The 13,791-nt window shown below is 45.4% G+C and overlaps 1 protein-coding gene across 3 annotated transcripts in view; it reads right to left on the reverse strand.

The window, feature by feature from the left end:
- Nucleotides 1–13,791, reverse strand: part of LOC111953925 (rho GTPase-activating protein 28) — a 59,366-nt gene that overhangs the window by 11,092 nt on the left and 34,483 nt on the right. For all 3 annotated transcript variants that reach the window (XM_023973409.1, XM_023973411.3, XM_023973410.3), the window contains exons 2-6: nt 4,623–4,825; nt 4,275–4,495; nt 1,055–1,139; nt 579–766; nt 130–295 (exon numbers count right to left, since the gene is read on the reverse strand). In XM_023973409.1, the coding sequence (XP_023829177.1) occupies nt 130–295; nt 579–766; nt 1,055–1,139; nt 4,275–4,495; nt 4,623–4,825 (863 nt within the window). The remainder of the gene's footprint in view (nt 1–129; nt 296–578; nt 767–1,054; nt 1,140–4,274; nt 4,496–4,622; nt 4,826–13,791) is intronic.

The following is a 13,791-nucleotide window of genomic DNA, read 5'->3' on the forward strand; positions in this document are numbered from 1 at the left end:
CAACTGAAAATGTCTTAAAACATCTTGCAACATAAAACAAAATGTTTTATTTTCCAGGTAGTTCCGCCCTGTTTATGTGGGGGTTCTTTCGTTTGTTGCCTCATGAACATGACCCAGTTAACCACCCACCTCTGGCCTTGCTGCGTGCTGCTCGGTTGCGTTTGAGCTCAATGCCCAGGCAGTCGTAGAACGTGGTCAGTTCAATCAGAGAGATGTAGCCGATCTTCTTCATGTCCTCACAAGACAGATCTTGGATGTGGGTGAGGCCTAGTTTAGGCCTAGGCAGCTGAAATGTCTATACAAGACAGAAGACAAGACCAAGACCATTCATAAGAAACAGTATCGATCATCAACACATTTGATATATTCAAACAGGTTGCCAGAGGTCAGCCATTGGTTAACACGGCTGCCTCCAGACCAGACCACACACAGCCACCTACAGCTGGGGTTCAAATCCCCGCTCTGCCACTTTCTGTCCTGTACAATCCCTTCCATGTGTCTGTCGCTCTCTCAATTTCTACTGCATTCATTTGTTTTTAAACACCTTTGAGTTCCAAAGGGACAGAGGTGAGACTCACTGGCAGGTCGGGGTCATCTCTGCGGATGCGTTGGCAGTCCTGGCAGTCCCCCTGGCGGCCCCTGCGGTGGGCAGTGACGCCCTCAGAGTAAGGCACTTCGAAAGAAAGGGTGTCAGAGGTATCCTGAGGGGGAGGGCACTCTGAAACACGTCTCTCCACCGGGGAGAAGCTGGGAAAAGCAGGCCGCACTGGAACACACACACAGTCAGAATGATGGGCACATCACCAGTATATTCCCCTATGCAAAGACATGAGTCCAACCAACCAGATGGAAATGATCTATGTTGACGACTTGGTCACAGTCCAATGTGTTTTCCAATCACGTTGACAGAATTAGGTTGAAATAGCATGGAAACAACATTGATTCAACCCACTGGAGTGGTAGCCTCACAGTCGGTTGMGTCAGCCGACCAAATCTAACCAAACTAATAGGGGACATTAAATGGTGGTAACATATTGAGAGACTATAGACTCACCTCTTGAAGACGTCCGGTGGATGCATCTGGAAGGCATGTGTCCATTGGGTGACTTGGGAGACACAGGCGGTATGGGATCAACCAACTAAAAGGATAGGGGACATACATGATCATCATTTATGCTCATTCGGTGTCTGTGGAGTTTGTTTCACAAAGTAAGTATTATCAACAACTAAACATTAGCTTTTTGAAGTGGGACGCATGAAAATATGAATCCTGCTTTAGCATTTGACTATGGTGAAATGAGTGAAATTCTTCTAAACGATCCCAGGCGTTGCAGTGAACTGAATTAACACTCGTTGTGTTCAGCTGACCATCTCATCAGTCACAGTACCAGATGTGTGAACAGCAATGAGGGATATGGCTGTTTCGTTCCAATGCACCTCTACCATATGGCTGTGCAGTACATTTGCTGACATGGGGAGAGAGGAGAGTGGGTATCAATGGAACGTTCAACAGAGCCGGCTGTTTTGTTTTGTTGTACACCTCCTAGTCAGCGAAAAGAGCATGGACCAAACCCCAGTCAGCAGCACTAGGATATAGAAATGTTGCCTTTATACTGTTTCATGTACATAAAATTGCATTTCACAGGTCTGAGAAAGAGCTTGAGTTCATAGTCACCAAAATACTAACATTTGCCGAAATACATTACGTATGAATTCAATGGTAAGCAATTAAAATAACTACATTAGCTGTAATATTACACTCAACCAACCAAACACAAAAAGAGACGACACCATCTTCCACTATCAAATTTCAACTGGCCATGGTCTTCAATCCATCCTCATTTAGACTGAATGGCCTGTTAATGGATCCAGACTCCATGTCCTTGGGGCCTAAATCCATTTCCTTAATCATACAAAAAAAATATCAACAGTGGTCTGTGAAGCCTGCCAGTAAGTCAGTATTCTAGCCGGAGTAGGGYGAAGGCTTTCTCTGTGCCCTGGAATCAGCTGTCATCCTAGCTGGAACTGAGGGGTGCGTATGACTCCTGTGCCCCCTGCCAGATCTGTGACTCACCCTAGAGACTACTGCCACCGCCACACAGCAGTGCTGACAGAGGCACTTGGGGCACTCTTTGGCGTGGGCGCTTTATTAGTCGTATCACCCCTCCCCATTCTTTCATGCTGTWAATATCTTAATCTTGATCAAGACTTCATAGCCACACAACAGCCTTTAATAGCCATAGCAGCTAGCTAGMTACTCAGGGTGGAGTTTGCATATTTGTTCCAAATTCCCATGACAACTCTGTGGGCTTGCTACCTGGTATACCACCAACCCTTCTACAGAACATRTTACAATGCTGCTATGCTATTTGATGTCCTTGGATCTAAAGCAGTGCGTGCAGTACACTGCTATCTGAAAACAGTATGRGACTTCCCCGTCGCTCTTCTCTTGCCTGTTGCTCATCCAGATTGCAGCTAATAGTCAGTCAGGGGTCCAGTTCTATTTCCGAGAAAGAGGCAGCTATCTGCCGAGAGCTGCTTTATAGGGTTGGGCAAGCATGAGGAGGAGAACATCGTGTTTCCACTGTCCACCCCCTCATCTGACAATGGTTGTACCAGAGTCATGTATACAGTATATGTCTATAATGGTTCTGGCCCATACCAACTGGGTTGGTGTTTAAATACTGGTTGGTAACAYACCTGAGTGTCTGAAGCACGTCTACTGAAGCACGTCTCCTTACTCTAGCCAACCGGGCAACTGGTGGCCCCTTTTGAAGGCCCTTGGATCCAYCCCCCCCAAATAAAATGATATACAGTACCAGTCAAAAGTTTGGACACACCTACTCATTCAGGGMTTTTTCTTTATTTTTACTATTTTTTACATTGTAGAATAATAGTGAAGACATCAAAACACATATGGAATCATGTAGTAACCAAAAAAGTGTTTACAGTAGCCGGCCTTTGCCTTGACAGCTTTGCACACTCTTGGTATTCTCTCAACCAGCTTCACCTGGAATGCTTTTACAACAGTCTTGAAGGAGTTCCCACATATGCTGAGCACTTGTTGGCTGCTTTTCCTTCRTTCTGCAGTSCAAATCATCCCAAACCATCTCAATTGGATGGAGGTTGGGTGATTGTGGAGGCCAGTCAAGTTCTTCCACAACGATCTCGACAAACCATTTCATTTTATGCTGTAGCGTTAAGATTTCCCTTCACTGGAACTAAGGGGCCTAGCCCAAACCATGAAGAAAAGCCCCAGACCATTATTCCTCCTCCACTAAACTTTACAGTTGGCACTATGCATTCGGGCAGGTAGCGTTCTCCTGGCATCCGCCAAACCCAGATTCGTCCGTCGGRCTGCCAGATGGTGAAGCGTAATTCATGAAGCTCCCGACKAACAGTTATTAGACGTTTCCACTTCACAACAACAGCACTTACAGTTGACTGGGTCAGCTCTAGCCAGGCAGAAATYTGACGAACTGACTTGTTGGAAAGGCGGTATCCTATGACGGTGTCACGTTGAAAGTCACTGAGCTCTTSAGTAAGGTCATTCTACTGCCAATGTTTGTATATGGACATTGCATGGCTGTGTACTCAAGTGGGCACATTTGCTATACAGTATAACGCAACAGTTTTTGTGACAAAACCATCAGTTGAGTTGAAAATGCAATGGAAACCCATTTAACTTGCATTAGGCCTCAGTTATTTCTATGTGTACTACGTCATCATGTAAAGCCTTTTGTCCACAAAAAGTCAGTTTGATGGAAACATCTCTGTTGGAAAATGTGCATATTGTTTAACGCAGATTCTTGAATTTTCACATGAAAATCTGTCGCAAATTGGATGGAAACCTAGCTACTGATAGTCAGTCAATTAGCCAAGTCAGCTAAAAAAAAATGTATGTGGGTATGCTGACCCGCAAGCAACTGCGGCCCCTCATGATGAGATCAGATTTCTTTTGTGGCCCCGACCCCCATCCCTGACACACAGGATTTGGATACGTACTGAGGTTACAGAGGTTTGTCTGGCTCTGCCAGAGGATCAGWAGCACAAGTGAGATGACCAAAGTTTCTATATCTAGTTGAATTTAGGCCATAGGGGGACCAAGGGGCAGAAGCACCAGTTATAGCCTATTAAGGGCCAGACATAAGACAGACTTCATGTCAACATGTTTCCTGTTAGGATTTCAAATCGGAAATATACAGACTAACTCCATAAACACAACTGCTGAGTGCTTAACTCAAAGCACCCTTGCCGTAACCCAAAGCACCCACCAAGGTATCTGGCGTGGAGAAGACGTCTTGGACGTGTCTGGCCGGTTGCTTGTTCCTCTTCCTCATGGTCAGGGTGTAGTTGTCCACACGCTTCTTCACCATGGCTGCCTGCGAGCGCGTCAGCGTGGAGAGCAGCGCCTCTGCAGGCCCCTCCCCCAACTCCCCCGACACCAATGTGGACAGACCCGCCTCCTGCAGCCACGCCTCCTCAAGCTCGGCCTCTGGAATGTGGAGGAAGAATAATTTAGACAAATCAGTATATAGTATCGATCAGAATCTACATTTGTAACCATCTCTATGGTTTTTCTGTTGCATGCCTGAATGAATACAACCCTGGTTGGTACAGACCATCCATGCTGCCCCTCTCCAGCAGGTCCTCGTGGCCCCGCTCGCCATCCTCCTCGATGTTCTTCACCTCGCTCCAGTAGTCCTCCATGGAGTCCTGGGAGTCCTGTGACGCCGGGCGCTCCAGCGAGCTGGGGGGAGAAGAGGGCCTGGCACCTCTGGAACTCATCCTGCCTAGTAGGCCTATCTCCTGGTACTGCACCTTCCTGGGGTGGGGAAGGAGAGGAGGGGGAGGTCAGTTAGTCAATAGGCTGGTATTGGTGACCCATTGATACGGAACAAAAATATAAAAATGCAACATACAACAATTTCAACAATTTTACTGAGTTATAGTTCATATAAGGAAATCAGTMAATTGAAATAAATTCATTAGTCCCTAATCTATGGATTTCTCATGACTGGGCAGGGGCGCAGCCATGGGTGGGCCTGGGAGGGCATAGGTGAGCCAGACACACCCACTGGGGAACCTGGCCAGCCAATCAGAATTAGTTTTTCCCACAAAAGGGCTTTATTACAGACRGAAATACTCCTCAGTTTCATCAGCTGTACGGGTGGCTGGTCTCAGATTATACCGCAGGTGAAGAAACCGGATGTGGAGKTTCTKGGCTGGTGTGGTTACACGTGGTCTGCGGTTGTGAGGCCGATTGGATGTACTGCCAAATTTTCTGAAAGGATGGCTTATGGTAGAGAAATTAACATTCAATACCCTGGCAACAGCTCTAGTGGACATTCCTGCAGTCAGCATGCCAATTGGACGCTCCCTCAAAACTTGTGACAAAACTGCACATTTTAGAGTGGCCTTTTATTGTCCCCATCCCTGCCTTGTATAACTGTTTTAATTAGCTGCTGCCTTGGCTAATGGGGATCCATAATAAATACAAACACAAGGTGCACCTGTGTAATGATCATGCTGTTTAATCAGCTTCTTGATATGCCACACCTGCCAGGTGGATGGATGGATTATCTTGGCAAAGGAGAAATGCTCACTAGAACGAACGTAAACAAATTAGTGCACAACATTTTAGAGATTAAAGTGTGAATAATTTTTTTTAAATCCAGCAGTTTTTCACAGTTAAGCCAACTCTAAATAAAGGATGAATAAATGTGAACAAATAAATGTCACACAGTTATTCCACATTATGAATCTTTCTAGAGCATGAATTATAGTTCATAAAGGCTTATAAAGCCTGTATGAATGCTTTATGAAGCCTTCATAAGATGCACTTCAAACAAAGTGGTACCTAGACCATCTAACAAGCACACTTGTCACAATGATCAATTATTATATTTTTTTAATTGAACCTTTATTTAACTAAGCAAGTCAGTTAAGAACATTAAGAACAGAACGTTCTGCCTTGTTCAGGGGCAGAACGACAGAWTTTTCACCTTGTCAGCTCGGGGATTCGATCCACCAACMWGGCCCAACGCTCTAACCACTAGGCTACCTGCCGTACAAGTCACTTTAATGACTATCAAAATCAAAAGGAGAAATGCAAGTTGCGGATGGCGTTCCTATAGCCTGTGTATGAACACAAATGAGGGTGCCTGCATGTACGAGCATGCAGGCTGTGTGTGCACACGTGTGATCACACCTTGACATAAACAACCCCGTACATCATATGGAATCCATTCGCACACCGAGAGCTATATCTTTCCCACAGATCTGTCAGCTTCTAGTCACAGTCTGGTTCTCATTACAACCCCCTAATTATAGAGGGGCAAGGTCACATCACAGACCCTTTCATTTCAGATAGGCAGAGTTATGAGAAGTCAGGAGAGCAGCACCTTGATGTGGCCTGTCGGCCCTGTTACTCGGTATAACTGGCCCCCTGTCTGGTGGGGTCTGATCTGATGGGCCAGGACAATGCTGGGATAGGGGGTTCCTGGTCCAAAGAAATAATAGGATGGGAAACGACTGTGGAAGAGTACTGAGGGCAGTGTCACACAGACAGGCAGTCAAAACACACAAACACACAAACACAGGCCCTTATCTCCACCTCCACAACTGGAGGAGGAACATGAATAGGAGGCGAGGAGGTTGTTCAAGGGGTCTTCCCCAGGCCTCTCAGTTGTTTCCTACTATCTAGTCAGCATGGAAAACCTTCCCAATTTCATTAAAATATGTCAATTGTATTTGTTACTTTGCTGCACAATGGACAATGTTGTTTGCAAGAACACAAGGGGCCACAAATACATCAGTGTTCAGGAAAACCAACCCATGCTTGTTTTGTACTCAAATATTGTGAGTGTGAGTGTGTTTGCCTGCGCCAGAAAGCTGGCCCTGGCCTCACTTAGGGGGATATTATTGATTAGAGTGGTGCATGCTGGGGGTCYGGATGGAGCTTTCAGAGAGGAACTTTGTTTTAATGGGCTTTTGTTCCCCTGGGTGCCCCTCTACCTCACACACATGATGTTATCACATGAGATTTCAAGGAATAACAAACACTGCTCGTTGAACATCTCATACTAAAATCATGGGCATTAATATGGAGTTGGTCCCCCCTTTGCTGTTATAACAGCCTCCACTCTTCTGTGAAGGCTTTCCACTAGATGTTGGAATATTGCTGCGGGGACTTGCTTCCATTCAGCCACAAGAGCTTTAGTGAAGTCGGGCACTGATCTTGGGCGATTAGGTCTGGCTCATAGTCGCAGTTCCAATTCATTCCGAAAGTGTTCGATGGGGTTGAGGTCAGGGCTCTGTGCAGGCCAGTTAAGTTCTTCCACACTGATCTCGACAAACCATTTCTGTATGGACCTTGCTTTGTGCATGAGGGAATTGTCATGCTGAAACAGGAAAGGGTCTTCCCCAAACTGTTGCCACAAAGTTGGAAGCACAGAATCGTCTAGAACACATATGTCAGAGTCAAGGCCCGCGGGCCACATCCGGCCCCGCGAGAAAAGTTTTTACGGCCCCTGGGATGATCTTGATTAGTTATTAGAACCGGCCCCGCAGACCGCAGCAGCCGGCAGCCGCCAGATCTTTTACACGCACCAAATACTACATTTCCCCACAATGCAACGGTGACGCACCGAGAGAGGCTGCTTCATTTCAATATTTATTGCACACAGCATCGTCAGCACCACAGTAAAATTAACTTTTAGATACCATCAAAAATGGCAAAACGAAAGGTGGACACTGAGAACGGGGTTTCAAACAAGGTGGGAGTCGGAGTATATGTTCACGGAGGTAGCTGGAAAACCTGTGTGCGTCTTCTGTGTGGAGAAAGTGTGGCGGTACTGAAAGAGTATAATCTGAGACGACATTATGAAACGAAACACGCGGACAAAAACAAGAATATGGACATGGAACAAAGGCTACAAAACGGCAGAGGAGATTAAAACGAGGCCTCAAACTCGACAGCTCTGTTCAAAAAAGCAAATCACAAGTGCCAGGCTGCTGTCAAGGCCAGTTTTATTTTGAGAAGAATCGCTAAATCAGCAGCCCGGCCATTACGAGGGGATTTCATCAAAAACTGCATGATTAAAGTTTGTGACGAAGTTTGCCCGCAGAAAAAAGGCAACTCTTTTCAAATGTGAGTCTGAGCAGAAACACCATTGCCGAGAGAGTAGACCAGTTGTCCATCAATCTACAAAGAGCAGCTTTGAAAAGGGAAAATGATTTCATTGCATATTCCTTGGCTGTGATGCAAGAGCACCGAACAATTGTCTGCACATTGCCAGTTCGTCCAATCTTCATACCGCGGAGTGGACCTCCAGCACCCGTGACAGAGGATTTTTGGCTCTACGTCCTAATGCCATGCGCACAACTAGGCGGGCAACAGTTGCTATTGAAGAGGTTGTCAAATGTGTAAATGAGATGGAGCTGCCCTTGGACAAAAACCATGGGTTTGACAACCGACGGAACAAACCTGCATGTGTGGACACAGGAGCGGACTGAGTGCGAAGATACGGGAAAAATGCAAAGAGGAAAACCGACAAGGTTGACTGACAGTTATATTTATCATACAACCAGAAGCGTTGTGCGGTAAAGCCTTGAAAATGGAAGCCATGTAACTGATGCATCATCACGCGCACAGCTTAACTTTATCAGACCAAGAGGTTTGAATCACCGCCAGTTCAATGGCATTTCTGACGAGTTAGAAAACGGCAGCATGGTAATTGCCTTATCACACAGAGGTGCGATGGCTAACCAGGGAAAGGTGCTCAAAGATTTTTCGAGCTTCCGTGAGAGGAAAGTTGTCTCGTTTTGAACAGCAAGGAAACACCAACACAATCCGAACGAAATTTTCTGTGCTGAATTGGCTTCTTGTACATACGATCATCTGAAATGCAATGAACTATGCAGTGCAGGGTCGGACATCATCTCTGATATGTACAGTAACAGTGAGCCATTTAAAACCAAACTGACTCTGGGGAGACGCAGATGCGGAAAGAAAATTTGAGCCACTTTCCACTGCCAAAGAACCATGAAAGAGAAGCTCTCTACAGTGCGTTCCGACGCAAGTTGGCTGATAAATAAGGTATGGCTTGCCGCTGAACTTTCGACGCCCATTTCTGACTTTGAAGCACAAAAAAAGCAGGTTTGGAACTGCTCGGTAACCCATTTGCTGTTGACGTGGAAAGCCAACCACCAAACCTCCAAATGGATTGCTTGACCTCCAATGCAATGAATGCACTGAGGGCAAAATATGGGCGGCAGTGGGTGCTGCGAGTTCGCCGTTCCTCCCCGACACAATGCCCCAGCTGCGCATCCAGGCTGCTCAAACGTTGTCTAATGTTTTGGCAGCACATACCTGTTGTGAACAATCTGTTTTCTTGATGAACCTGAAAAAACATCAACACAGAGTCGACTTACTGCTGACCCTCCACTCAATTCTGAGGATTTCCTCAGCTCAGAGCCTTACCCCGAACATTGATGAACTTGTGGAAAAGATGGGACAACCAAAGTATCACCCTCACCCTCAAACAAGTGAACATTACTGTGTGCAATCACATATTTAGAGTTTTTACTCAGTTTCAAGTTTAAAAGTTAAAGTTTAATATTTGTTTTCACTGCATGTTTACTTCTCCTTAAACAAAGTGTTGTTTTGATTAAAGATTTTTGCACTTTTTTATTGTATTTCAATCCAATATATTTTAAAAAATATTCAGTTGAGTGGATGATAGAAAATTGCTATTATTGTTTTTTTCTTTGAAGAAATTTAGCCCACTTTTGCTAAATAGAAAATATAGGCTACTGATGGTGCCTTGAATACCGGTTTCTTTCATTTAATGTTCATGTTATGGGATTTTTATATAAGGAAATTTGTCTTTTGTGTCTGTTGAAAATTAAAGATTACTGACAGAGCCATAAGAAATATTGCTTTATTATTCTGATCATATTGGAATATATTTTGTTAGGTTTTCAGTAGGTTCAATTAGGTTCACTAGACTATATCGTCATTTTAAATTTTTCAATGAACATTCGAACAGTCCGGCCTCTCGGCTTTGTAGCGAAATTTTTTATTTGGCCTCCGTCCATTTGACTTTGACACCCCTGGTTGAATGTCATTGGTATGGCTGGAGCATTAAGCCCGAACTATGAAAAACGCCTCAGACCATTATTCGTCATCACCAAAAACTTAGAGTTGGCACTATGCATTGGGACAGGTAGCGTACTCCTGGCATCTGCCAAACCCAGATTCGTCTGTCAGAATGCCAGATGTTGAAGTGTGATACATCACTCCAGCGAACGCATTTCCACGCTCCAGAGTCCAATTGCGGCGAGCTTTACAACCACTTCAGCCGACGCTTGACTTTGTGCATGGTGAACTTAGGCTTGTGTGCGGCTGCTAGCCATGGAAACCCATTTCATGAAGCTCCCGATGAACATTCTTGTGCTGATGTTGCGTCGAGAAGCAGTGAGTGTTTCAACCAAGGAAAGCACTCGGCGGTCCGTTCTGTGAGCTTGTGTGGCCTTCTACTTCGTAGCTGTACTAGCAGGCAGAAATTTGAGAGGATTGACTTGCTGGAAAGTATGACGTTGCCACGTTGAAAGTCACTGAACTCTTCAGTGGGCCATTCTACTGTCAATGTTTGTCTATGGAGATTGCATGGCGGCGTGCTCGATTTTATAGACCTGTCAACAACGGGTGTGGCTGAAATAGCTGAATCGACTAATTTGAAGGGGTGTCCACATACACTGCATGACCAAAAGTATAGGCCCATGCTCTCCCTTACAGGAGAGTACTTAGTATGATGGTTGTAGAGCACCCCAAGGCAAAGTATTAGCTAAGCAGCTAGAACACTCTGAGCCTCTAACTATCACTACTGATATATGTTAGGCCTAATGACAGAGGTGTCCTCACAAGATATCATACACATTTGAATGAACACACACACAAACCATTTTGCTAGGATTCCATGTGAGCAGAATGAAATAAAAATGCATTGGGAGTGTCAGGTGTAGGGCTGGTCTATTGACATGTAGAAATATGCTGTACTTGTTGAAGAGCAGGTTCAGATGCTATACCTCATCTGCACACTTTCACCCCAATCAATGGGATTTAGTCAAATCAAAATCAAATCAAATTTTATTAGTCACATACACATGGTTAGCAGATGTTAATGCGAGTGTAGCGAAATGCTTGTGCTTCTAGTTCCGACAATGCAGTAATAACCAACAGTAATCTAACCTAACAATTCACAACTACTACCATTACACAACAAGTGTAAGGGATAAAAGAAATATGTACATAAAAGATATATGAATGAGTGGTGGTACAGAACGGCATGGCAGATGCGTAGAATGGTATAGAGTACGGTATATATTTCATATGAGATGAGTACTGTAGGGTATGTAACATAAAGTGGCATAGTTTAAAGTTGGCTAGTGGTACATGTATTGCATAAAGATGGAAAGATGCAGTAGATGATATAGAGTACAGTATATATACATATGAGATGGTAATGTAGGGTATGTAAACATTGTATTAAAGTGGCATTGCTTAAAGTGGCTAGTGGTACATTTTTACATAATTTCCATCAATTCCCATTTTTAAAGTGGCTGGAGTTGAGTCAGTATGTTGGCAGCGGCCGCTAAATGTTAGTGGTGGCTTTTTAACAGTCTGATGGCCTTGAGATAGAAGCTGTTTTTTCAGTCTCTCGGTCCTGCTTTTGATGCACCTGTACTGACCTCGCCTTCTGGATGATAGCGGGTGAACAGGCAGTGGCTTGGGTGGTTGTTGTCTTGATGATCTTTATGGCCTTCCTGTGACATCGGGTGGTGTAGGTGTCCTGGAGGCAGGTAGTTTGCCCCTTGATGCGTTCTGCAGACCTCACTACCCTCTGGAGAGCCTTACGGTTGTGGGCGGAGCAGTTGCCGTCCAGGCGGTGATACAGCCCGCCAGGATGCTCTCGATTGTGCATCTGTAGAAGTTTGTGAGTGCTTTTGGTGACAAGCCGAATTTCTTCAGCCTCCTGAGGTTGAAGCGGCGCTGCTGCGCCTTCTTCACAACGCTGTCTGTGTGGGTGGACCAGTTCGTTTATCCGTGATGTGTACCCCGAGGAACTTAAAACTTTCCACCTTCTCCACTACTGACCCGTCGATGTGGATAGGGGGGTGCTCCCTCTGCTGTTTCCTGAAGTCCACAATCATCTCTTTGTTTTGTTGACGTTGAGTATGAGGTTATTTTCCTGACACCACACTCCGAGGGCCCTCACCTCCTCCCTGTAGGCCGTCTCGTCGTTGTTGGTGATCAAGCCTACCACTGTAGTGTCATCCGGCAAACTTGATATGAGTTGGAGGCGTGCATGGCCACGCAGTCGTGGGTGAACAGGGAGTACAGGAGAGGCTCAGAACGCACCCTTGTGGGGCCCCAGTGTTGAGGATCAGCGGGGTGGAGATGTTGTTACCTACCCTCACCACTGGGGGCGGCCCGTCAGGAAGTCCAGGACCCAGTTGCACAGGGCGGGGTCGAGACCCAGGGTCTCGAGCTTGATGACGAGTTTGGAGGGTACTATGGTGTTAAATGCTGAGCTGTAATCGATGAACAGCATTCTCACATGGGTATTCTCTTGTCCAGATGGGTTAGGGCAGTGTGCAGTGTGGTTGCGATTGCGTCGTCTGTGGACCTATTGGGTCGGTAAGCAAATTGGAGTGGGTCTAGGGTGTCCGGTAGGGTGGAGGTGATATGGTCCTGACTAGTCTCTCAAGCACTTCATGATGACGGAAGTGAGTGCTACGGGGCGGTAGTCGTTTAGCTCAGTTACCTTAGCTTTTGGGAACAGGAACAATGGTGGCCCTCTTGAAGCATGTGGGAACAGCAGACTGGGATAAGGATTGATTGAATATGTCCGTAACACACACAGCCAGCTGGTCTGCGCATGCCTCTGAGCACGCGGCTGGGAATAGCCGTCTGGGCCTGCAGCCTTGCGAGGGTTACACGTTTAAATGTTTTACTCACCTCGGCTGCAGTGAAGGAGAGCCCGCAGGTTTTGGTAGGGGGCCGTGTCAGTGGCACTGTATTGTCCTCAAAGCGGGCAAAAAAGTTGTTTAACCTGTCTGGGAGCAAGACATCCTGGTCCTCGGCGGGGCTGGTTTTCTTTTTGTAATCCGTGATTGACTGTAGACCCTGCCACATACCTCTTGTGTCGTGAGCTGTTGAATTTCGACTCGATTTTGTCTCTGTACTGAGACTTGGCCTGTTTGTTGCCTTGCGGAGAGATAGCTACACTGTTTGTATTCGGTCATGCTTCCGGTCACCTTGCCCTGGTTAAAAGCAGTGGTTCGCGCTTTCAGTTTCACGCGAATGCTGCCGTCAATCCACGGTTTCTGGTTTGGGAATGTTTTTATCGTTGCTGTGGGTACGACATCGTCAATGCACTTCCTAATGAACTCGCTCACCGAATCAGCATAATTCGTCAATATTGTTGTTGGACGCGATGCGGAACATATTCCAATCCGCGTGATCGAAGCAGTCTTGAAGCGTGGATTCAGATTGGTCGGACCAGCGTTGAACAGACCTGAGCGCGGGAGCTTGTTGGTTTTTTGTTGTGTTTTTCTTTTTCTTTTTTTTTTTTTTTTTTTTTTTTTTTATTTTTTTTTTTTTTTTTTTTTTTTTGTTTTTTTACTATTAATTTTTTTTTGTTTATTGTGTTGTTTATTTATTTTTTTTTTTTTTTTTTTTTTTGTTTTTTTTTTATTGTTTTTTTCTTTTTTTTTTATATTTTT

Source organism: Salvelinus sp. IW2-2015, linkage group LG27 (genome assembly GCF_002910315.2).
Source record: "Salvelinus sp. IW2-2015 linkage group LG27, ASM291031v2, whole genome shotgun sequence".
Taxonomy (NCBI): Eukaryota; Metazoa; Chordata; class Actinopteri; order Salmoniformes; family Salmonidae; genus Salvelinus; species Salvelinus sp. IW2-2015.